This window comes from Neopelma chrysocephalum, unplaced genomic scaffold, assembly GCF_003984885.1.
Source record: "Neopelma chrysocephalum unplaced genomic scaffold, ASM398488v2 Primary Assembly neopelma1_143, whole genome shotgun sequence".
NCBI classification, from domain to species: domain Eukaryota; kingdom Metazoa; phylum Chordata; class Aves; order Passeriformes; family Pipridae; genus Neopelma; species Neopelma chrysocephalum.
Genome location: NW_020897805.1, coordinates 176,418 through 202,019, shown reverse-complemented (window position 1 = coordinate 202,019; position 25,602 = coordinate 176,418). Strand labels below are relative to the sequence as shown.

The 25,602-nt window shown below is 45.2% G+C and overlaps 3 protein-coding genes across 7 annotated transcripts in view; 2 read left to right on the top strand and 1 right to left on the bottom strand.

The window, feature by feature from the left end:
• Window positions 1-298: 298 nt before the first annotated feature.
• Window positions 299-9,868, bottom strand: HIF1AN (hypoxia inducible factor 1 subunit alpha inhibitor). The gene is made up of 8 exons (XM_027700079.1): window positions 9,600-9,868; window positions 8,419-8,669; window positions 7,000-7,148; window positions 5,166-5,311; window positions 4,596-4,702; window positions 4,148-4,211; window positions 3,804-3,914; window positions 299-2,688 (listed from the first exon to the last, which is right to left on the bottom strand). Exons 1-8 carry the CDS (start codon window positions 9,831-9,833, stop codon window positions 2,644-2,646), a joined length of 1,107 nt encoding a protein of 368 aa, XP_027555880.1. The 5' UTR covers window positions 9,834-9,868; the 3' UTR covers window positions 299-2,643.
• Window positions 9,869-12,001: 2,133 nt separating this feature from the next.
• NDUFB8 (NADH:ubiquinone oxidoreductase subunit B8) lies at window positions 12,002-15,738 on the top strand. The gene is made up of 5 exons (XM_027700179.1): window positions 12,002-12,112; window positions 12,283-12,409; window positions 12,975-13,074; window positions 14,652-14,807; window positions 15,510-15,738. The coding sequence occupies exons 1-5, from the start codon at window positions 12,013-12,015 to the stop codon at window positions 15,600-15,602; spliced, it is 576 nt and encodes a 191-aa protein (XP_027555980.1). The 5' UTR covers window positions 12,002-12,012; the 3' UTR covers window positions 15,603-15,738.
• Window positions 15,739-17,717: 1,979 nt separating this feature from the next.
• The window catches only part of SEC31B (SEC31 homolog B, COPII coat complex component), a 36,230-nt gene continuing 28,345 nt past the window's right edge, over window positions 17,718-25,602 (top strand). For 2 of the 5 annotated variants that reach the window (XM_027700042.1, XM_027700037.1), the window contains exons 1-3: window positions 17,718-17,811; window positions 22,285-22,373; window positions 25,005-25,128. In XM_027700042.1, coding sequence (XP_027555843.1) covers window positions 22,295-22,373; window positions 25,005-25,128 — 203 coding nt within the window. In that variant the 5' untranslated portion in view covers window positions 17,718-17,811; window positions 22,285-22,294. Of the gene's footprint in view, window positions 17,812-18,846; window positions 18,970-20,251; window positions 20,495-21,824; window positions 21,988-22,284; window positions 22,374-25,004; window positions 25,129-25,602 lie in introns of those variants that run through there. The other 3 variants (XM_027700038.1, XM_027700040.1, XM_027700041.1) reach the window with 3 other exon arrangements.

Here is a 25,602-nt window from a genome sequence, read left to right as displayed (position 1 = left end):
CCACTCAGGTTAGCAGGGAGGGGAATTTTTCCCTCCCCACCAACACTTGTTGATGGGGTTCAAGGATACCATCTTATTTCCAACTTTCCTTTCACGCTTACACAAGTAGTACGGAGAAAGTTGTGAAGACACACAATAATGCAGCTGGTATTGCTGTTTTGAAGGCAGTTTTGGAGACCAGCAGCTTTCACCAGCGAAGACAAGTGGAGCTGTTAGAAAGACTGAAGGTAGCTTTATACACACAGGTCCTTATACAGCTCTCCTGTAAAGCCACACACAAAATAAAGCCACACAGTTCTGTTGTTCAACATTGGTTGTATTTAAGAACTACACTTCAGAAGGTACCGTGTGTTTGTCACACCCCAACCCCTGCACACACACCCCTAGCAGAGAACACACAGCTTCCCAATACCATGGCAAGGGGCATTGAAAGCACAAGGTGAAAAGGGAAGGGGGGGAGTCAGTCCATCAGTGCATTGTAAATGAGCTTTCACAAAGTCAAGTGCAGCAAAACCTGTTCAGACACTTTAAAAGTTAGACCTTTGGCAAATAAAAGAAAAAAAAAAGGATCCTAAAAGTTCTGCAAGTACCATTCTCTCTCCACATGGGATATGAACTCCCACCCTGAGCTTCAAGAGTTGATGGTGTCTAAGCAGTACTGAGGACTACCATGTGCTGAATAAATAGCACAGAGATGGGATTTAGTTTGAGCATCTTTCAACCAAGGGCATGTGACCAACATTCCTGGTAAGACCTTGCTTTTGGCCAGTCAGCCTTCTTTCCACTTACTCAAAGGCCAAGCATTGATAAGTATCCAGCTGAGTGACCTTCATCTGGATCTGACCACAGCTCTGGAGAGTCTGCAACATGGCAGTCAGACTACTCAGTGACACAGATATATTTCTTGAACAAGGACCCTGTAGCTGCCAATTACACTTCATTTGTTGTGACCAGTAAAGCAGCCAGAAAACTTTCTCCAGGACCTCCTGTTTGAGAAGTCTTCCATCTTTATAAAAAACAAGCCCACTGCAAGTGGTGCTTGAACTGTCCTAGCAAAAGGTGGAACCTGAAGCCAAAGATGGAGCACTTCTTGAGCAGCATGTTCTCAACACTTTTATCAGAATCCCAAGTCAGAACAAGCCCAGAAGAACAACAGGGAAAACACTGGGAAGTCTCAACAAATTCTCTGCTATTTTCTGGGATGAGATATATGGGCTATGAAACAGCTTCACCCACCTCCAGCTCCATTACAACCGCATTAAATATACAAGGCCTTTGCACCACCCCCCCAAACTAGGGATAGCAGTGCAGCACACCTCAGGGAATAAAAAGCCAGCCTCCATATGAGCCAAAGGCTTCTGCGTGGAAGGAGAGGAGGAAAGCAAAATTATTTTTCAGGGTGATTACTGAGGACTCTAATCTGGTTCGTGTGCCCTGGTCTTGTCACTTCCCAGCCTGCCATGTCAAGTCCCGGAACACAGAGAGATCAAGATAAACTTAATCACATTTAAACAGAAAGCCCTGAACTCTTTCACATGACTGTACAAGGAAGGGAACCACACACTGGCATGGATTTAACTGATGGACAGGAGCCACACAACATCATACAAACACGCGCACCTGCGCGCAGCCACACACACTTGAGTTCTTGCAGTTTCGGTAAAAAGGGCACTTTCCTGTGTTAGTCCGAGGAGCCAGCACCCTTGGTGGGGAGAAGCGAGGCTCTGTACCTATCTGACACTGGTTTTGACAGTCGAGCTCAGCAACCCAGGGGAATTTAATTTAAAAATGTGCCTTAATCATTCAAGACTTGAAGAGTGCCCTGGCATTTATGCATCTCCCTTCATAATGCTACATCCCCTTTTAACCACACTGCAGCTTCAGAAGAGCAGGAGAGGAGCCTTCACTCCCCAGAGAAAGCTGTAAGAAAGGAGTGTTATCTAGACTCATACAAGACAGATGTTACTTGGAGAGCATAGGATTTGGTGCTCACACACTAGATAAATTCATTCTGATCTCTACCCTGTACTACATCCAAAGCATAGATGTCTTAGGTTGAAGAAACTGAATCATTTGTCCAGTTGCTCAACACACAGAGGCCATCTTACAGGTTAGTTTCCATTATACAAAAAGGTGCCAGAGTTGAGCATGGACAGGTCCTCTAACAACAGAGGACTGTGAAACCTATCACTTCCCACCTTATATCCACTGCAGGCACCAACACATAAACCCAGCCAGGAGGGCCAAACTCCATGAGGCTGAGGAAAGAATATCACTCCTGGTTATCCTCCAAGCTCTTCTTCAAATGCCTGAAAATCCTGAAGTAACACATCCAAGTGCCAGAAGCCATGCTCCTTGTTGTGGCAAACAGGGCAGAGGGAGGAAAAAAAACAAGTTAGTGAGCATGAATCCAGCTTCCAATAAGTGCAGACTCTTTCTTGGGAGGTTCAGTTAGATGAGAGTGGAAGATGAATGGGGTACTAATGGTTTTGCAGTTCCAGTAGCCCCCTTTATTGTAGTGGGGCCAGGATAGGCCAGGAAACCCATCAGTCTGTTAAGTGCTGCGTGCAATACTAGCGCTCAGAATCTTCCATTGCTCGTGAACAAAGCAGCTCCAACATCAGTCACCCGGGCAGCCAGGCATTAGTCATACCGTCCCTTAATCATCATATTCAACAAAGGACCCACCTGTTCAAAGCAAAAACAGGTTGTTAGCCAGGACAGTTAACACAGAAATGGCAGGTGCAGAGCCCAAGGGACACCGGATCACTTTGGAAATATTTTCTAGATAAAACACTGGTGCACCCATGAGAACATTCTTAAATACCCTACCAAAATTGCAGAATTCTCTATCAACACCCAACTTCAGTTGTCACCAAAACATTCCATCCAGGGTGGAAACATGTTTGAAATATTTTCACTTCCCACCCTAGATTCGTGATTTCTCAGTAGATGCTATTAAAAGGAGCCAACAGTCATCAGTGGTGGCTTTCTGCAGGGCATTCTTACTCACTGGATCCTCTCTGGTCCTTGGGGTCTCTTCAAAGGGGGGCTAGGACTGATGATTTTGCTAAGGTTTTGTTTTCAGTCAAGGTCACTCCCGTGTCTCAGCACTGCCTGATCATAGAGGGAAGTTCAGCATGCTGTGGCAGTAAAATAATCTCAGGGGAGAGGCTAAAGAGGAGCTCCTGCACAGTGGTAAGGGTTACAGACCATGAAAATATTTCTATCCACATCCCGTATTTCCATTTTCAGATCAGCAGATCTTCAAAGTCATACTCTAAGTACTTCAATCTGGGGTTCTTTTTATATACCCATTGGTTAAAATTGCAAAGAATTCACAGATGAGCAAGACACAGGTTAAAGAGGAAACACATTACTTAATAGGGGAGATTTCTATATTTAAGAGATTTGGATTCAACAGATGAAACAGTTTTGTTTTTTGTTTGTTTGTTTTTTTTTTTTTGCAAATAATGGGTATTATTGATGCTGCACAGATGGCTAAGGAGAGTTCAGGAGCAACACTTTCCTGGGAGTACCCAAATTCACCCTTCCCCACATACAAGAACAACTCCTTTATTGTTTGTAGTGATCCTTTCCAGAATTATAATTTTAAGAGCTTGCCTTTTTGTAAGCAAAGGACTTTCTGAAGATTTCAGGAAGAACCATTCACAGCAAAAGAGCAATCCTGCTTTCTCCTACCTTCATTCTGACACCTGCAGAGCCAAGTAGCTTGACATCTTGAGTTTTGCATTGAGCCTTAACAATTTCAACAGCAGTGACCACATGGTTCTTTCTCATACCTCTTGTGGATTTCCTAAGGCTTCTCCCAGCATCTTCTCAATATTCCTCATTATGGCCACTTTCTGATGAGCCTTTAATGGATACTCAATTCTCTTTGGGGTTGGGGCACCCTGAAATATCAAAAAGAGCTCATTTGCATGCTTCCTGAATTGGCAGATTATTCCACCTTTTCCTATTCAACCAGTTCTTCACACACAACTCAAAAAAGAAGCTTTTAGCTTTAAAGCAAAGGATTTGGTGCCATGAAGTTCTCATATTGATAATGCATGCCAATACATCTCTACCTGAGAAAATCCTCTGGGATGGAGCTATCCAAGCTGTGCAGGAAGTGGCTTATACTTACCTTGTACCAGAAGTTCACAGTGATGGTAATCCCCCCATTCAGGAGAGACTCAATGTGGTGCCACCTGCATGGAAATCACACAAAAAAAGAAAAGGAACTATTGCTGTAGCTTACAGTGAAATACCTTGGATGGATGAGTTCAGATAGCACTAGACAAGCCTTGCCCTATACCTCCAGCATCAAGACCTCAGAACTTCCGGAAAGCTCTCCTTATTTAAATATAGATCCTTATCTCACACACAGTAGTGGAGATGTACAATAACATGGTGTCAGGAAAATTACTACTCCCATCCAACAGATGGGAGACTGGCCCAAGATATCACAGAAAATACCACAGCTGCCTGAGAAGTCAAAACAAAATATTCAAGTGTCAACACGACACTTTAAGTGGAAAAAACTTTTAAACCTCTGTGTTTTGATCACTGTGCAGTCCTGCCATCCTTCTTACCAGTACATGGGTATGTACAGCACATCCCCCGGACCCACCACCGTCTCGTAGCCAACCACGTTCCGAAAGTTTGGAAACTTCTCATAGTCGGGATTGTCAAAGTCCACCTAACAGAAGAAAACATTAAGAAACTCAGAAGAACTTCCTGCAGTGACAGGATCTCAATATCAAATAATCCTGATCTTCCCTACATGGCTTTTACATTCCCATTTGTATCTTAACTTCACTGCAAGATAGGAATCCTGCAATTTGGCTGTCAGCAAACATGTGTTTGACCAAGTGATCAATGAAACAGAACAGAGAAGGTGGCAACTGCAGCCCAGTTGTGCTATCAGTAAGAAGATATTTATGGCCCTAGCACTTGCAAGTCAGGACCAGACACAAATAGGGACACCACTGGTCCTTCCATCTATTCTCAATGTATTCACCAATTAACAGATCTAAACACAGGTTTTGCAAAAGCTCAGCAAGTGGTTTGCAGCCTTAACTCCAGTGCAGCTTCCTCCCACCTAGAACCTTTACAACTGCCCTTTTCTGGCATGGAGCAGAGAACAAAGCTGCTACTCTCACCTGGCTCTGTCTGTCGCACGGATGGTGCACAGGATAAGGGTAGAGGCATTCAAACTGATCAGGAGGGAACAGGATACACCTCTTGTAACCCTTAATCTGAGCAAAGAAGTTCTGCTGCTCATCATAATGAGCTGGTGTCACATTCCCTACACAGAGAGAGAAGATGATAATCAAGACACTCTCATGTACAGGTATGAAAGTGAGAAGCATGTTATATTCCTTGCTAAAGACAGAAAATACACTCCCACATATTCAGAAAACTAAACAAGGAAAATGACTACAGGAATGTAGTGATCCCTATATCTGATCACTATATCAGTCAACCTTTATTGAGCAGTTGCTACTCCACTTAATTTCCATTCTAAGTCCATATTCAGCAACTTATGCTCTACAGGATTAGGATTTCCAGCTTGTTTTAATGAACAGCAGATGGTGAATGTTGACAGGAAGCTTTTTCATAAAACACTTTGTTTAAATGACAAGTTGTGGAATGGACTTTCAAAAATTATTAGTCTAGAGAAAGGAGTTTAACAGTCTGATTTTTAAAAAAGTCCTAGAAGTTTTGCAAGAAAACAAGTAAACAAATCTCTGTCACTAGGGCTCCCAATAGCACCCCCTCAGTCTGATTAACTGTGCTTGACTGTCACCACTAAATCATAAATTTGATCAAATCTTTAAATACAGTGGGGCATTTTGTACCCCTCACAACTGTTTTTCAGGCTGTTTGCCACTCAGATATTACTCTCTTGGCCTGCAAGAATTAAGACAACAGTTAGCCCCATAACTTCATTAAATAGATCATACAGTCACATGCTCCTGTAAAGACATTCCCTTTTCTAGCACACGCTGGTTCAAGACAATTCCTTGGTTCTTGTGCATAGCCTGATTTAGGAAGGAAGTGCTGGGAGGAAGTGCTGGTACAGTGCTTTTACATGAAGTTCTCTTCTCTCAGCTAGTAAAACAAGTGGCAAGGACAAACTATTGTAAATTGAGTATGATTTGTTGCAAAGGAGAAAAACATCTAAGTTGTGTTATTGAACATTATAATTGGATGTGATGGCCACATTAATTATAGACCATCCCACTTCACAAAACTGTGTACATTCCTTACCCAATTATTGAGATTACTTTCTGAAAGAATGTTCTCCTTGTCAAGTGTAGTGGTACCTCTGTCTTCTAAGGCACCTGCCTATGAGTCAGGCTCCATATGGATTTGGAATTTTATTCTATTCAGATACTTTTAGAATTTACCCATCTTCAAGTTCCCCAGTGCCTGCTAAGAACCTTCCAAGAAAAAATTCACCTCTTAATCAAAAGAGAATTCCTCCTCACAGTGTAGCAGCTCAAATAAGAAAAAAGGCTTCACAAAATAATAAAATTTCCTCCTGGGCAGACATTGGGCACACTAAGAAAAGCCCAAAGGACTAAACCTGCTCAGCTTGCAAACCGTTTTGCATTTTGAATCTGCAGACTCTGAGCTTTTTAAATCTATAGGTTCTGAAGCATGTAAACAGTAAACAGGTCCCAGAATATGATTAGCAGTTATGGGAAACACAGTCCTACCAGCATCACCCAGAGCCTTTCCATAAGCAGATTACATCCAGGCACTCACAATACATCCCTGGGGAAATACAGGCTATTCCTTTCATTGTTTCTTCTTTATAACCCAAGTTGTGATAACAGTCCACTCACAACCCAAAGCTTTAAACTGCCTTCTCTGAAGGAACACTCAGAAACTAAAGGGAAATCCATTTGAAAGACCTTCTGGAACTGAAATACAGAGCTGCTGACCAAATCTTCTCCCCTTCTCCTCCAGTCTGAGGAAGCTGTTTACCTTCCATGCCAATAAGAAGCAAGTTAGAAGTCAGTTGTCCCCAGCCACGTTTCCCTTGCTGCTTGTTAATCCAGTTCCAGTTGAAGCCAAGGAAATCCACCACAATCTTCCTTCCAACTGTGTCATTCAAGGTTTGCTGCAGATATAGCCTGTATTTTACAGAGAAAAGCTGAAATCAAGTATTAAGCTTTGTCATGGATATACCTCTATCTCTTCAGAAAGATTTCAAAACAAAGAGACATAATTCCTAGAGATTCTGTTCTACCACTACACACCATAAACACCTATGGAAGGAAACAGGTTCAATAAGTCCCCAAACTTTGCTGAAAGATTTCCTGGTACATAAGAGAACAGAACTCAGTTCTGCTTGAACAATCAAGGGAAAAAGAAAATTTTAAGCAAGAACAACCCTCTCTCAGTGCAGGAGGAGGAAACTCTAAACAGACTGGCTGTTATCAAATATCAGATATGCTCATGACTAATCCCTAGGTAAATGTCACCCCTCTAACTCATCTGCAGTATCAGTTTCCCCTTCCAGTAGAAGTAGATAAGGGCAAAAAAGGGCTCGGGAAAGCCTGCACGTTTCAGTATCAAGTTACTTTAAAGCCATGCTTACATATGGACACAGAGGATCAGACGAATCAAACATGTACCAACAATCACAGTATTGCAGACTGCTGTCCACAGTGCTGGAAGAAAAATGCATTTTTAAGCATAAAGACTGCCTTCTCTCTTGGAAAAAGCACATCCAAAGCTGAGAAAGAAGAGAAGGGCAGAGATGACAAGTGGACACAGACACTGCATTGCTTCCAATTAAGATACAATTAAGCATCCCTAAGTCCTTTTAGAGGACTGGTGACTGACAGAATTAACTAAGGGTTTAAGTACAGTTGCTGATAGTTATATTCCATATCCACATGAAGCTCCTCTCAGTAACTTACAACTCTGTTAATGGCACAGGGCATCACTACCAACAAATACACAGCACAACACAACTTTGCCTCGTATTTCTCAAAGAGGGTTAGCACCAACTGCCTTGGGATTCTGTGGAAAAGCCTGAGTGCTGTAGCCTGTACCTTTTCATCAGATTACTAAGCTCCTCTATCAATACCAGAGTCTGCCAAAAAAACCTGCAGCTTAATTCTTTCTCTATTCAAATCCTGCCTTGGACAGAAAAGAAAAAAATAAACTCCTGCAGCCAGTGAGAACAGTTTATTTAACTAATGGTATGACTTTTTTAATTAGGTAACAAGGGTGCTGTCAACTAATAGCCCTGCAGGTAAAGCAGGATTATTAAAAACAAACAAAAAGTTTAAAAAATTTGAGAGGATTCAATCATCAACACTCACTGAAGAGAAACTTACCTCCTACTCAGACCTGAAAAAATGGAGAAACCTCCACACTCCATGTATCACTTACCTCTCAGAACTCCCTTTTTGTTGTATTTCTTTGAGTCTGTCCACAAACTCAGCAAACTTCATCTCTTCCCTGCTCGACTTGGGTTTGAAGTTCTTAAAATTGGCCATCTTCTTCTCATCGTAGTACAAAAACTTATGTGTGCTGGCACTATACACTGAGAAGTCCCCATTGCCAATGTTTTCCTGGAGGTAGTCCAGGTCCCATTTCAGAGCAGGATAAACCAGATTTGTATCTGTCAGCACCACGGGCTCCTAGAGAGAAATAGGAAGTTTATTGATTCAAGGACCTCTTGAACTTGAGAACAATCACATTCATTACTGCACCCATGCAAACTCTCTTTGAAAATGGGGAATTGGAAAAGGGATGTGGAGTAATCAGATCCCTTGTCCTGGGGAGAAAAACAAGCAAGACGTGACAGGAAGTTTTAAGAAAGTGGTGGCCTGGAGTTACGGTGAGCTCCTGGTAGCAATGGGACAGTTTCCACTACCTACTGAGCTAATCTCTAACACAGAGGTTATACAAACACTAGCTGGGAACACTTTTAGGCCTGCTTGGTCCTGCCACGTAGCCAGGAGACATAGTAGATTCTGTCTGGTCCATTCCAGCCTCAGCTGTGAAAAGGTGTTTACAAAAAGATACCTTTGCATCCAGAAACAGCAACAGCACTTGTCTCGGACACAAACAACCTTCAGTTGTCAAAAAACTGACTCTACCCCATCTCTTCTACAGCAAAAAAACCCCTCCATGACATAAGGAAGACAAAGGACATCATCCATCTCATCTATCAGCAACCCAACCCGGAACGGCAGCGTCGTGTTCCCAAGCTGTGCATGCACAACATCCCTTCTTGCAGACTTCCCTTAAACACCCAGCCAGCGATCTCAGCAACACGAGACTGAGCTGGTCCAGAACCAATACCAGAGCCACCACGCAAAGCAAGTCTAAATGCCTGTGCTCACGCGGATTTAGAAAACAACCAACACGTGTCCGTGGCTTTACACAACGTTCCCACGGCTTCCATCCCGACAACAAAGCGCTTAAAGCAAACGTTTCCTGCAAATTTCACAACTCAGCGCTGCAGCATCGAAGAAAAACATCCACTACGGCAAAACGGAATGGGACAGCGGCAACGACCGAGGCCGCGGGGTATCCCGGGGGGACAGGGCCAGGACTCCCCGCACCTCGTTCTCGATGAGCTCCTCGGCGCGGGGGTCGCTGTGGCTCAACCGCGGGATGGGCCGCGTCTCGAACGAGTAGCGGCGGAACTGGGAGTCGCTCCAGCCAGGCCCTGTCGCCACCGCCGAGCCCTCCCGGCAGCCCGCAGCTGCCGCCGCCGCCGCCGAGGAGGAGGAGGAGGAAGAAGGAGGGGGAGAAGAGGAAGAGGAGGAGGAGGAGGAGGACGAGGCCGCCGCCATCGCCGCCTCCGCCGGAGAGCCCGGACCAACGAGCCGGAAGCGGAAGCTGCGCGCCCATGGCAACGCCGGATGCGGGGGAGCGGGGGGGCACCATAGAGAGCGCAGGACGGAGCGGCGGCGGCCGCGGCGGCAGCGCCCCCGAGCGGGGGGAGGTCGGGGGCGGCTCTGCCGCTCTCCGCGTCCTGGCCCTGCCCAAGGATTTTGGACATCTGTGAGGGCTGCGAGCACAGGCGGGAAAAGACCCACCGCGAAAAACAGAGGGGATCGTCTGTGAAGCCTCGGTGCCGAGCCCCGCATGCCATCAGCCGGCAGCCCCTTCCCCTCAAAGGTGGCGGGCTGGGCAGGAGCGCAGCTCCTCAGGCATTTCGATTTCCCCGATAGAAATAGTGCACTGCAAGCTTCCTCTGCCTGTCTGCGGGAAACGTACTGCGGAGTTCTGTGCCTCAAAACGAGAAGTTTAATTAACACTTACTGCCAAAAAATGTATGTAACACTGTCCAGTGCAACCAACATCCAACTTCCAGTGGTGACTACATTGTTTTAGGAAGATTTCATGAGCTGTGTGACTGGGGCTGGAGCTGTTATTTTCTTATTGTATGTTTATGGTGTGAGACAAAGTCTACATTTGGCTTTTAATCTGCAAACAGCAAGGACGATGATTACACTTTCCCAAGACTGCGTGCCACACTAGGCATCAGCTCTCGGGAAAGTTTTGGTCCACGTCAGTCAGTGCTTTTCATCTTACAGTAGCTGGTTGTTGTTCTGGCTGCTTAGAATTTTGCCTTCATGAGAATAATGCAGTTGATTTCCCTCTGTCCTTCCATAATTTATTAATATGCTTGGTTTCTAGGAAAATGAATGTCCCCTCACCCTTTAAATTTAAAGCACTTCTGTTGCACAGGTTAACAAAATTTTTTTACAATGTATTTGCAAACATATTAGGGTGCTTAGGAAACTTGAACCATATCTGTGGAAAACTCAAACATAAGTCAGAAAATAAATACCCAGCGGTGAAGAGCTGATGTGAGAAGCAGCAGACCACAATCCAAGCCTGCAGGGAGGCCTGAGCTCACATCTAAGGGAAGCGAAAGTCCCTACTTCCAGCACTGTCCCCACACTCCTGTCCCCAGAGCGCTGAGTGCTGCAGGGCCAGCACCAGCACTGAATGCTGCTTCATGGGAAACATCTTCAGCATCTGCACTGGAGGGTTGGGCTCTGTGTTAATAACTTTATTAGATAACCAACTAAATAGCTTCATTGCATATTTAGTTGCAAGGGAGTTGGCTGAATTAAGATACCATTCCCAAAATGACATGACTGGGCCTTTCTTTGGATTAAGTGAAAGGATCCTGTTCTAGTCTGCAACAAAGGCCCCACCTTAGGCATGCTGTATCTCAGATATGTTTTTGTGGTTCATCACTATCTTCATTCAGTTAGAAGGTTTACAATTAATGCTGTTATTAGAAGGAATAGCTTTATGACAAATTGTCTGTGGTAGTTTTTGAGCTGCAAAGGTTTATAATGTAAATCGTTATAGAGACATTACCCATTATGGCTGATGTGAATAACTGAAGGAAAATGAGTTCAACTACCAAAGAGTTTACATAATGAAGTAAACTGCAAAATCCTTTAATGTTCATATTGATTTTATTTACAATAATACATTGCTTACGTTTGAGGAATCTCATTGCTAAATTAACATCCCATTTCAGCTGTCCGCTTTTTCCAGGCTCCACGGAGATAAGGCGATTACATTTGGGTATTAACTTTAATAACATTGATACCGATACAAAAAAGGCAATTCACATAACGCCACCAGCCATGGCATCGATCCCATCGAGCATCGACCCGGCTGCTCCACAGGAGGCTGCCCCGCGTCTGGAATGCAGTGCCTGCCATAAATTCCCATTACTTCGCTTCAGAGGACGGCAGACAGAGCGAAATATCGCACCAATGCCCTTTTCGTCCACTAGCGCTTGTGTCAATATTATAATAACAGCGGCTGACTAATTAATGCCCCTAAGGGGTGTTTAAAGCCGCGGCCCCGCCCACCCATCAGCCTCACCCCTTCCCGCAGACCCCGCCCACCGAGGGACCCGCCCCTCGGCGCTGGCCCCGCCCCCGCTGGCCCCGCCTCTCCGTCCCTCAGGCGCAGCGGCCGCGCCTGCGCGCTGAGGCGATGATGGCGGGCGCGCTGCGCGGTGTCCTCTGTCGCCGGGCGGCCGCGGGGCTCAGGGCGGCCCGGGCCTCTGTGGCGGCGCCCCCCGGGGCGCGGGCGGGTGAGCGGGGAGGCGGGAGCGACGGGCCTCGGCTGGCGGCGGGGCGGGTACCTCTGGGGCGGCAGGGCTGGTGTCTGCGGGACCGGGGCGAGAGGGCGGCGCGACCTCCCCGGGCTGGCGGCGGCCGCCGGTGGGGCCCGCGCCCACCCTGCCGCGTTCCTCTCCCGCAGCCTCGGAGATGTCCAAGGACATGCTGCCCGGGCCGTACCCGCGCACCCCGGAGGAGCGGGCAGCCGCCGCGAAGAAGTACAACATGCGGGTGGAGGACTATCAGCCCTACCCCGACGAGGGCTTCGGGTGAGCAGGGTGGTGCCGTGCCCCCGCCGCCGGGAGCGTGCCGGGGCCAGCACGGCCCTCCCGGCTTTGTGCGGAGGTGCTGCAGGCTGGTAGTCCCTGGTGAATGCCTGGCCGTGCTGTGAGCTTAGAGCTTTGAAGACACATCAGTGTTTTAAAATGGGAACGAATGGAATGAGTTGGAGGCTGTGTGAATAAAATACGAGAGACTTCATATGTTGTTGTAGTGCAAGGCTAAGCCATCTCTAGAATAAAGATGTCAGAAATACTTTGACATGTGCCAAGACAACTAGCATTCCATATTTCAGTCAAGCTTGCATTTCACCTAGTATAGCCTAAAAAGGCCACTTTGAGGAATGCCATTTGTTCCAGTGACTGGTATCAAAGCGATGGTTGTTGTGCTAGTTGCTTTAATGCATTTTAAAAATGCTTATATGTAAAAGCTATAAAAACAAAGTAATATTTAATTATTCCATTTCCATAGGCCTATCCTATAGTGTTTCCCACAAAATGTATCTAAATTAGTACAGATTTCTTGTATGTTTGGTGTTTTGTTTGTTTCTCACAGGTATGGTGACTATCCTATGCTCCCTAATAAGTCTCAGCATGAGAGAGACCCCTGGTACCAGTGGGACCAGCCAGACGTGAGGCATAACTGGGGAGAGCCGGTAGGAATGCTAGTAGCACTTCTCAAGTCACTCACCAATGCAACTGTTAATACATGCATGTGGTGTTAAATTTTTCAGTTGAACTCTTTGTGTAATTGCATCACCAGTGCAGGTGTGTGTTGCCTGTGCTGGCAGGGACAATCAGTTCGAGGGAAGCTTAGGCTGTGGCCATCAGGGTAAATATTTTGAAAGTGCTGAGAATAGTTAACAGCTTATGAGGAGGGAGACTTTACAAACTTAACTTTCCCTATAGGAATAAGAAAGTCTCATCCATTTTATTTGCCTGATCTGACTCAGTACAAGAGCCTGGTTCAGAATTGTTTAGCAAAGAATCCATCATTTGAATATCCATCATCAGTGGAAGTAGCTATTGCTGCTTTATTACTCCAGGGATGTTTTGAGGTAGAATACAAATAAGGATGTTCTCTCTAAAGAAAGTTTGCAAGATGTCCTTAAGACAATTATGAATAGAGCACCTACGTTAACTTTCAGAATCTAAGTTCCTCAAATTCCTTGTCAGGAGTAATTCTTCACTTAGTGAATGTTCCCTTTGTGAACGACTGCAACCTGACTGGGGTTACTGAGCTTGGTAATTGACTTGAGATCTCTTTACTAAAAGCAAAGTTTATGTAAGTATGTGTGTGTAATATATCATAGTATGAACGTGCCAGAGCGTTTCAACACGTGTACCACAGCAAAGTGCATGTTGTAATGACTGTAAAAGCACATGGAAAAAAAAACCTATGTTGATTCTGTGTTGTAGTGCTTGCTATAGGAAGGCTTGTATACAAGCCCTTGCACGTGAGGTTGGCAGTGGGGAGCCAAGAGGAATACACTGATGCATTCCAGCTGTCAGAAGATGCCCCTATTTAGGCAACTTTGATTTCTTCTCAGTCTGGCTCTCTGGGTTCTGTGGGAGCTAAAGCTGGGAATCTGGTGGCAGTACTTGAGCTGCAAATTAATACGTTCTCTGCTCTCACTAATGTGAAAGGAGAGTAGGCAGAACGTGCTTGGCACTTTCCTAGGTATACTTCAAGGTAGAAGCTTAAATGCCTTTCTGCTTCCATGAGGAAAGGCATTAGCTTGTTACCAGCCCTGCTCTTTTCCTGGAGTAACAGCAGCAGGTGCTCTACCTGTTTAGAGGAACCAGCTTCCAAGGGTCATGTAGTTGCTTCTTTGTTTGAAATAACAGTGCTACTTCTGTTTGGATATGTGACTGGGTTTCTATAAATGAGGGTTGTCATTTATGTCATGTTTTTCTAGTGGTGCTGGGGAGCAAAGCTGAGGTGGAATGATTACGTATAGAAATAAAAGCTGCTGCTATCCTATAATTAAGCATGTTGCCTGGTATAAGCATGGGATGAAATTTGGAGTCTTTTGAATTTTACTGTAAGCAACAGTTTGTTGTGACTGTAGGTAAATCACGTACCTCCTCTGTGGCTTTATCTCCACTTTCGAGGTGGAGAAGAAGAAGCAGCTTCTGGCAGTTTTGTGAATGCTGTAATGTACTGCTTCCCTTGAGAAAAGCAGCTTGACCACTCTAGGTAAATGTGCAGTGGTTTTCCTTTGTTTTTCAGATGCACTGGCACTTTGACATGTACATTCGGAACCGGGTTGATACATCCCCCACAGTAGTTCCCTGGCATATCATGCGCAGACACTTCCTTATCTTTTTGAGTACCATGCTGATCATGTTTGCTGTTGGAGAGATCTATCCATCTTACAGGCCCGTGGTGAGTGAAACCCAAGGGTAAAGGGAGGAAGAGTAGCTGTGTTTCTTGTCACTGCCAGTGCCTAGAGAAGTGGTTTTGCTGAAGCTGAGTGGTGGATGTGAATGCAAAACCCTGCTCCTGTCAGGGGCTGGGCCAAGGGACGTTCTGTGGCCTCATCTAACCTGAGTTGTTCTCTTGGCTGGTTTGGCTCAGCTCACCGATACTGTTTCATAGTGAGCAGGTCCTGTTCACAGGGAATTAATTTTAAGCTATGCTTCTTACAGTATCCTTTCTTTGGTCTAGGTATTCTCCCTCCCTGTGTGCATCTGCTTAAGAGAGATGCTCTCTTCTCTTGCCCTTTTTTTTAGTTATATCTCATGATTTGTATCATTTCGGAAATGTAGTCTTGAAAAATGCGTCTGAATACACAAACAGCTTCTGCAATATATTGCCCTCATGCTGTGAGATGAACTGTTGATTAAATGCAAGACCACCTTGATGTTTCTCCTCAAGGACATAGATTTATACAAAGAACTCCCATTTCTGAATTTACTTGCCTCATAGTCTAATATTCTGGCTGAAGCACTTAGGAAATAGAAATTTACATTGTAAATGGCAAGCCTTGATTTGGGTGGGGGTGGGATGGAATGAGACATTTTCCTTGTACCTCTTAATTTGCTTGGTGAATGTGGTGAATTTGCCACTCTTTATCTCTCCTTGTAGGGACCGAAGCAATATCCCTTCAATGACCTGTATCTGGAGAAAGGAGGAGACCCCAATAAAGAGCCACCAGCGGTGGTACACTATGAAATTTGAAAGTTGTTCAAGTGCGATGAGTCTTGTCAGCTCTGCTAGGGATTGAATCTTCGCTAGTGTTCACTGTGGCGCATGTTAACACTTGTTCTGCAATGTTCAACCACTAACTGCAGTGAAATACATCAATGACACCTACTGTGCTAGTTGTCTTCTGTTGGTTTGAGAAGGCTGAATTACAGCTGATGAAATTTTGTCATTTTTCTAAATGGGATGGTATCTGTGGGGCAAAGTTCTGAGTGCAGTCCTAGGGCTGCTGCTCACTTAAGTACCTTGTGCACAAACATTCCTCAGCTCTGCCTGTTTATATATGAGATATTCCTGTTGCCAAGTGGTTACTGCAGATGCTGCTTGGAGTTGAACTGGAGTGTCACCAAATACTGTGAAATGACAGACAGAACCAGACTGGCAACTGCCAATCCTTGGGAGTCTTACACTGTGTGAATAACTGTCTGCCCTTCCTGGCAGTTGACTTTGATCTCTTCCTGGTCTAGATGCCCTCTCAAGTGAAGTTTGTACGACCAGTAGGAAGCATTAGTAAGGCACAGAGCCTTGCAGTGAGTACCTTGAAGCTGATAGCAGAGCTGTGTGGATGGCAGTGGTATGAAAGGGCTAGTGAGCGAGTCCAGCTCTGGCCACACGTGTTCTGCTGCCCCTGGGCTTTCATCCAAGCGCACAGGTGCCCAAGTTGCTCCTTTATGGCCTGAGCTCATCCACCTGGGCTGGAGTTATATCTGTCCCGTGAAGTCTGCCTGTCTTGCTGCAAACCACTGGTCTGGGGCCTCCTGTGGCTTCAGTGACAGTTTGCTTGGGAAAGGTATGGATATGGTTATATTAAGCTCATAGATTTGTCCAGCTCCACTCTTCCTTTAACATGTTCTTTCTTTCTCCGTGTTACTGGAGGAGAAGATGGTACCTTCAGTAGTGATTTACAGTAAATGTTCTCTCAACTCCCTTGTGCTATGCCTTAGATGCCGCTGCAGGAGTGGGTGATCAAAAATGCCAAGGGCTTGGGTTGCTCTGAGTGCTTCTTATAAACTGGATGCTGTGCTCTGCTCTCAACACCCTGTCATGACTCAGGTTTGTGCTTTAAGAGCAGCAGATGTATAAAGAAAGCAATTTATGATTTTTCAATCTGTAAAGATTTTTTAACCCCAAATTCTAAGGGATCTTTGCTTAGAGGTTTGTATAAGAATGTATGTTGAAGGGAGTTATGGGATTGAACGCTAGTAACATAGTTTTATTTACACCTCAATATTCGTAACTCCTTCGGAGGTGCTGAACAATCAGCGTTTCTCATGGCTTTTGTAAGCTGTCACCTCTTCTAGTTACAGAAATGCTTCCTTTTAAATTATGGTCAATGATATTTTACCCCAGAAGGGTTTTGAAGTGTTTTTTTAACTATGGACACCTTAAAACTGAAGTCTGTTGTGTGAGGTAAAACACTCTGTGGGGATACTTGAGTAAGAATTACCATTCCACAGCAGTTACATGACGACACTTTATACAGTGTTAGGAGAGTTGCAAGGAGTCTACAAGTGAAATGATCAGAGCAATAATAGGAGCCTTGGTGTATGTAGCACTTGCAGCGAGGCAGATTGAGGCCCATCCAGCTCTTTGCACAGTGTACCGGTGCTGTCTGCTGCTGCCCCATTGGGGGACTTCCAATCCCAGTTTGTTCTAACGGGTAACTTCATTATGGTTTTCTTCATGGGGAAGGCATAATGGGTTGGGCAGATAATATGGCTCAGAAATCCTCAAAAATGGGGTTTGTAACACAGGCAGATTTTCTGAAAACCAGGAGAGAGGTGAGCGAAGGAGGTCTGGGCCCTTCTGGATTTTTTTTCCTGGCAATTAAAACGCTTTTAGAAAAATATATTCCTTTCCCTTACGCACACTGTCCTAGGATAGATGAAATGTGTGGCTGAGGCAAAGTCCTGAGGGGGTGACTGCAGGGGCAGTAGAGCCCGGCTGCAGCTCTGGTGTCCCAGGCCTTGAGCGGCATGACCGCTCCGGGACCAGCGCACGGAGCCAATTCAGGTACCCTGAGAACGGAGACGGAGCCCCGGGCGCTGCCGAGGGGACAGCGGGGCGGGGCCGGGTTCCGGGGCGGGGCGGCGCAGGCGCGGCGGGGTGGGCCGGGCGGGCTCCCCGCGGCCACCGTCGGACGCCGGGCTGGGGAGCGAGAGGCGCGGAGGGACGGCAGCGAGCGGTAAGGGCCGCCCGCCCCCTTCCCGCCGGCCCGGCCCGGCCCCGCGCCCTCAGACACCGACCCGGCGCCAGGGGCCGCCCCTGCCCTTGCCCCTCCGCGCCCCCGGCCCCCCAGCTCGGGGCTGCTGTGCTGCCCTGCCCGCCCCCTCCCCGCTGTCGCTGTCACGACTCCGTCCCCAGGGCCCGTGGCCCCGTCCTTGCCCTGGGAACCCCGGATCCCGTTTCACCCTCGGCCGGCCGGCAGCCGGCAGGGAGCGGCCGGGGAGCTCCTCTGAGTGACCTGGGCCGCGGAAAGGCCTCTGGCGTAGCCCAGAGCCTGTGTGTGACACCCGGTGTCCGAGGGCAATGCTTTCCTCCTAGACCTTCGCTCGTCTTCACCATCTCACGGTGTAAGGCTGTTGTTCGGACAAGCTGCCTTGGGACGTACGCGCACTGCCGTCTGAGCGGTGCCGTGCAATGGCCATCAGCTTCTGAAAGTGCGCAGGGCACAAGAGGTTTTTTTATATACCATGGGAGCTGTCATGGAGGAATGTGCTGAGCCCTGCCCTGCAACAACTCCACCTTGCACACACCAGTGATTAGCTGAGATTAGTGTCTCTGTAATCGGGGTTTATAATAAGCACGTACGAGAACAGCCTGGCCATAGGGTGTTGGGGAGCTGTGAAAGGAGAGTGTCAGAGCAGTGCAAAGGGAAGGGGCAGTACAGAGATTTTAATGTTGGGATGTGGAAACTATAGGCGCAGTTTGTGTCTTAACAATTGTTTCGTGGCTGAGGTGCCTTTTTCAGGTCTTAGAGTGTCTGCTTGTCCCCCGGGTGACCTTGGACAAGTCTTTTTTGTTCTGCCCAAGTTTCACTTTTAGCTAAGTGGGGGAGATCAGCTTATCAACTCCTTTGTGTCCAGTGCTGGAAGTCCAGTATCAGCAGGAATTGTTCGGAGAGGAATGATTGTGTGTCCAGTGGCAGGAGGAGGATTGGGAAAATCAGTGGGAGGGGATTTCTGATTGATAGTATTTGGGTGGTGCAAGGGAGAGAAGGCCTCATTAGAGTGACACCAGGGATAATTATCATGACAGCTTTGAGGGTCAATTAGCTCATAAAAAAACAACCATGGTCTTTTACAATGTACTGTAAAGCCACGAGTATTTCGCTTCAACACAGGTGAGGAATTTTTGTCTCTGTCAGCATTGTTTGCATGGTCATTGTGATTTGAGATTACGTGCTTTTAATTTTCACTGTTTCTCTCCGTTTCTCTGGTGGGAAGTGCTCTGATCGGTTGGGTTTTGCTTTGCAGACACTTTAAGGTCACTGTGCAGGAAAGCCATGGCTGGAGAAGGCTGTGGGGAGATGATGCTTCTGTCCTTCCACTCCCTTTGGGGCTGAGATTCCTTAATATATTAGATCTGTAATCAGATACATGTGGAAGGAGTGTGAGGAATTGTCATGATTAATTAATTAGATGTCCTGAGAAAAGCATGAGCTTTCTCAGAAGTCTTAGAGGCTATATTGGGAGATGACAGCAGGTGGCAACCTCTCCCTAAAAATTCTACTGTGGAAGAGTTCAATACTGGTGAATTTTTCTCGGGCAGCCACAAGAGTTTGCTAAAGAAGGGCTTTTTCCTGCTTTAAGGATCGTGAATCCTGTCCTGGATACAGACATGTACAGTGTATAGAAGGATCACTACTCTAAGAGTAAGACTCAAATCAGGCATTTTTTTCCTTTCCAAACTCAGAGCCCAATCCCTTAAGGAGGATGTGCTGCTGCATCTCTATAGAGCCTCAGCTGCAGTGGAACTGAAGTGATAGGAGGTTCTTAAGAGGTGGTGTGATCCTGTGATCTTTTGGCTTCTTACATATCTTCTGTGAGCCTTCTCAAGTCTGTTGGAACCACTACTGGTTTGCCTTCAGGACCATGGACACAGTGTACCTGTTCAATACCTGTGATCCAGAACTTCTGTAGTTGTTTTGTTGACATTGAGCCGCTCTAAATGGTGTCTTGTTTGCTTTCCTGCATCTAGGTGTGTTACCATGGCTAAGACACTTTACCTTTGCATTCTGTCCTGACTTAAATTGGTGAAAAGAGTAGTGTGACTTTCTTATGTAAAACATCTATTGACAAGAAAAGCTGAGCAATTGATCCATACTGTTCTGCACAATTTTGGCACCTTATCTTTGTATGCACCTTAAATGCAAATTATGCCAGCCATGCAGTCAGTCCAGCACAGAGGTAAGGAGTGGGAGCTCCTACCATTCACCTAAGTTTTTGATAATTGCACTCTTCATTGTTTCCTTACCAGTTAATTTCCTACAGGGAAGAGGTCTCTTGGCCATTGTCTATTAATGTTTACAGGGAAGTTGCCCTCTCAAAAGCCAAGAAACAGTGAGGCCTGGATATAGTCAGCTCCTACAACTGATGGATTATAACTGGAGGAGGAAGGGGCAAGAAAGGGACTGTCAAGGAACGTACCAGCTGTCCTGCCTGCCCACATCTGTGGAATCAGGTACAGCCTTGTGCAATAGCAGATTCACCTGACTTCTGGGGATATTTTCATTCCCCTCTGCCAATGAAGGGAGGAGATCTGGACAGTGTTTCTGCACAAATGAGTAGGCACTGGAACATCTTGGCATAGGGAATATGGTGGACCCCTAAGGAGTACCACACAAAATGTGCACTGGAAATTGGAAAGTAAGTTTTAGAGATATGTTATGGTGATGAGGAGATGACCTTTCCCCTTCTGTTCCTAGGGTGCATGAAAAAAATAGTTGCACTTCTTTATTTGTACAAGAGTTCTGTTCAGATTCCTTTGGGCCTTAGCAGCTAAGTCGGGATAAGGTTAATGTGAGAATAGAAGTAGGCAGTTTGAGCTTTGGGGGATACTGCTGCAGACTAATGCTGAAAAACATTAAATAGATTCTAGTCAAACAGCATATCCTGAAAGTGCATGGGGGAGAGATAGGATGTACTTAACTTCTAACTGGTGATGGAGAAGAAACCCTAAAAAGGGTGTAGAGTTATTAGCTAGGAGGTCCAAGCCCACAAAGTAATGCTGACCAGATTTCCCCTTGTGTGGACCTGAGGAGGCCATAGCTTCATGTAAGCCACAAGGTGATGGAAGGCTTTTTCAAAACTGGGTTGGTTTTTGTTGTTTGGTTTTTTTTTTTCCCTTTTTTGGCCAGACAGTGGGCTGGCAAGCCCACAGCAAGGTACATTTATGAACTTGGTTGTGAATAAACACCTGTACTCTGGCCTGAGTAAAGCCAAACTCTGAAACACTGAGACTTGTAGCCCTGCAGCTGAACAGAAGACCATGTGATATAGATTGTAGTTTACACAAACAGTGTCAAGTAAGCAGGAGAAGTTAATCACAGCAAGCTGACAGGATGCAGAGGGTTTTGCTGTGCTGCCTGCTGATAGTTTTACTTTATTTGTCACGATACAATCTGAATGCATAGTTAACAGTTCTGATTAGCTAAAGCTATAAGGCTGCAATGCAGCCAAGCCTGAAAGGAACTGCTTATGAGAGTGACCTTGCTAGTCTGTGAATGCTATGTCCACACATCATTTATGATGCTTAGAAGATCTGTTTGTCTCCATCAGCCATGGGGAGGTGCTGGGTGCTTTCTCCTTGGCAAGAATGGGATCCTGCACAGGATGATAATTTGTATTTATATTCAGTTTTGCAGCCTCCCGGCTGCCTGCTGTTGATGTTTGACTTTCAGTTACCCTGCTACATTATTGCCCAACTAATCTCTCTCCAGTGACATGGGGAACTTTTGTTCCCATTTTACAGGTTGATCTATCCTGAGTAAATAAAAAGAATTGTCAGTGCCGAGATTGAAACCCGTAGTTACTTGTGGATTACTTCTTCTCACCTTCTACCATTTGCTCAAAGAGACTCAAAGAGAAAATCAAGGGATTTTTAGCTTTTGCTTTTCATAGGAACCAGAACAAAGTACATTAACTGAATTGGCACATGATAGCATTGCACTTTGTTTTATGTCACCACGTCACTTTTCTGCTTGGAATTTAGCCTGCTCTGACATTCCTTCTGCTCCCTTTTTGCTTATGTATATACTGACATCTGCTTGTTCAGAGAGAGCAACTAGTGCTAGAGCAAGATACATTTGTGTAAATTAATTTCTGCAGCTGATTTAAACCGGCTTGGACTGAAGACTTGAGTATGTTGTTTAATTTAGATCCCCTTTAGATCCCTCTCCTGTAATTGGGACGTATGAAAAAGAGACCCATATGTGAAAGAAAATCTGGGGTCACATAGTTAGGATTGTGGGGGGTCTTTTGTAACGAAGTCTAAAATATCCTGATTCATTACAGTAAAACTGTATTCACTACGTCAGGAAGTAGCAAGTAACTTCACTCTATTAAGAGCAATTTGTTCTCATGGTATCTTGGTAAGGGGAATACTTTGTTTCTGATGTGATTATTTTCATGTCAGCTCTATCTGTCTATTCTTTCAGAGCCTAGAAAATGAAGCTAAAAGAAATTGAACGAACAGCTGTGCAGGCGTGGAGTCCAGCAAACAACCACCCCATTTATCTAGCGACAGGTAAAGTTCTTCACAATTAGTGAATAATAAAGTATAAATCACAAAGATTTTATGTAGAGTTGTATTGATTTTAACTTTCAATAGCTTCCACCTTAACAGTCTCTGGAAAACTTACAAGCAATATTCGGAAAACATTACAGCCTTTATGTTTTTTTAAAATAACTGGTAAAGGATTACTTTTATGCCCAACTTTGACATTTTTAAAGGCCAGTGATTTTTTAAAGTTGAATACATGACTTTTTTGATCTAATTTCTAATTAAGTCTGTATGGACTCCAACACCTGCTTGCTGTTGAAAAAACAAAATAAGGTTACATACTTGCTATGTCTGTGGGGGGGAAAAAAAAGTTAATTCAAGTAATGTTTGTGTAAGCTCAGTTTTACTCGTCTGTCTTCAGTCATTATCATGTGACTTGAAAATCAAATAATAGAAACCTCTTCTCCCTAAAGTTGCCTGTTTTGGTTAACATTCAATTTTCAGTAGTTTTGCAAAACCTTACATTTAGTTTTGTTGGTTTTATTAATTATTAACAATTGTTGTAGTAATTTTATTTCCTGAAACAGAAAGTCAGCCTGTTCACTGAGTTGACAGCAGGCAAGTTTATTGTCTTTGTGGAGCTGACAGCTTGGGTGGTTTTATTGGTTTTGTGTGGTAAGGTTTTGGTAGAAGGGGTGGCTTCTCTACGAAGCTGCTGGAAGTTCCCACTGTGTCCATTGGAGCCGGGTCCAAGAGGGACCCACCACTGTTCAGGGCCGAGCCCATCAGCAGCAGTGGTAGTGCCTCTGGGATAACATATTTAAGAAAGGGGAGGAAAAAAGCCCTGTGTAACTGAAGCCAAAGAGAGGAGTGAGAATACGTGAGAGAAACAATTCTGCAGTCACCAAGGTCCATGCAGGACGTGCTTCAGGTGTCAGAGCAGAGATTCCCCTGCAGCCTGTGGTGAAGACCATGGTTAGGCAGGCTATCCTCCCACAGCCCATGGACATCCACAGTGGAACAGATACCCACCTGCAATCCAGAGAGGACTCCGTGCTGGATCAGGTGGATGCCCAAAGGATGCTGTGGCCCTGGGGGAAGCCCATGCTGGAGCAGGCTCCTGGTAGGACCTGTGGCTCCATGGAGAGAGAAGCCCATGCTGGAACCGGTTTGCTGGCAGGACTTCTGACCTTATGAGTTACTGAGGCTGGAGCAGTCTGTTCCTGGACTGCACCCCATGGGAGGAACCCATGCTGGAGCAGTTTGTGAAGAACTTCAGCTTGTGGGAAGGATTTGCATTGGAGAAGTGAAGTTTGTAGAGAACTGTCTCCCACACTGGAGCAGAGGAAGAGTGTGAAGAGTCCTCCCCCTGAGGAAGAGGAGCGGCTGAAACAATGCATGATGAACTGACTGTAACCCTTGTTTCCCCTGCACTGCTGGGGAAGGGAGGAGGTAGATAATTCAGAAGTAAAGTTAAGCCCTGGAAGAGGGAGGGGTAGAGGGAAAGGTGTTTTAATATTTAGCTTTCATTTTATCATTATTCTACTCTGATTTTGGTTGGTAGTTAAAATTAAACTCATTTTCCCAAGTTGAGACTGTTTTGCCCATGATAGTAACTGATGAGTGATCTCTCTTTGTCCTTATCTCCACTCATGAGCCTTTCATTATATTTCTTCTCCCCTATCCAGCTGAGTAGGTGAGTGATAAAGCAGCTTTGGTGGGCACCTGGTTTATAGCCATGGTCACCACACCACAGTTGTCTGCCCAGCTAGTCAGCTCTGTTTCCTGCCTGGGTTGTGCAGCACTGCAATACTGTTTTGACTTTTTTTCCCATGGATGACTGTTGCCTTAGAAACAACATTATCATTTTTGGGGTAGATAGTCTATATTATGTTTCCATAACAAGGCCAGAGTTTTGATTGAACCAAAGGTCTCAGCTTCAGTCTGTTTTAGATCAGAAACTACATAATTTCATAATTTGTACTGCTTTTTAATAGTCTCTTGGGCACTTTCCATGCCACAGGCATCCCTGTGATAACTGGGGGACAGGGTGACTGTGTGCCTGGCAGTGTCTCACTAGGCAATGTGAAATCAATTTTTAGCTTTTATTCTGTAAGCTAGGGAGAAGGAAGGTTGTCAATCATTGTGTGATTGATAGCTGTCTGTGGGTCATTGAGGCATGTTTACTGGGTTAGAGTTGAAGAACTTTACCTATAGAGTGGGTTCAGAAGGTGTGATTAAGACACGTGGTCATAGTTGAGGAGCAGTATACAAAAGTATTTGGGATCATAATTGTAGCTGGATTTCATGATGCAACTGCATCTGTAATTTAGAGAAGAACTTAATGTTAGAAGCCCTGATTGCTTGGAGGAAGGTTCGTGAGTTGTATCTATCACAAGAGAGATAGTTATCTGTGCAACAGTTACCTTGGTGCCCAGAATTTCTTAAAGAACTTCTTTCTAATTTCTTTCAAGGTCTTTGTCAGAATTGTCGTGTCTTTTTTTTTTTAGGTGTTCAGACATGTCCTCTCTTTGAACAGGCACCAAGACCAAGGTTGTGTTGACTATGAAGAATAGGTTTTCAGTGCCTTGTTCTTTTTGTATCTTGTGCTTTTGATAAAAGTGCCCACTTGTGTTGCCCTTGTACTTCTGCTAGGAACATCTGCCCAGCAACTGGATGCATCCTTCAGTACAAATGCCACCTTGGAAATATTTGAGGTTGACTTCAGGGATCCCTCCCTGGATATGAAGCAGAAAGGAACACTTCCTGCCTCAAACAGGTACTGGAGGCTCATACTGATGTATCAATCAATAAAACTGAAAAGGGTTTTCTGGTACAAGAAAGGAGAGGAGGAGATAATGTTAGTGTATAAAGTGATCTTTTGAATCAGTTGACCTCTGTCTTCAAAAATTGAACGTATTTCTTTACATGGATCATGTTGGGTATAAAAATAGAGCAGTTGGACCATTAGAGAAATTTGAAATTACTTGCATGGTAGTCAGCCAGTGAGCAGAGACATTATTTGCTGGGACTAACAATTTGCACTAAAGAGCCTAGAGGCAGAGTGAAACTTACCTTCTAGCTTTTCAAGAGAAGATGATTTCTTAGGCTGATCAGTCAGTATCATTTGCTCCCAGTGTAAAACATAGCCTTGTTCTAACTAGCAGATTTTAAAGGGGGTAAACATATTTTCCAGATAACAACTCTGAGAATGAACGCACAGAGTCATCTAATCTATTTTTCTATGTAATGT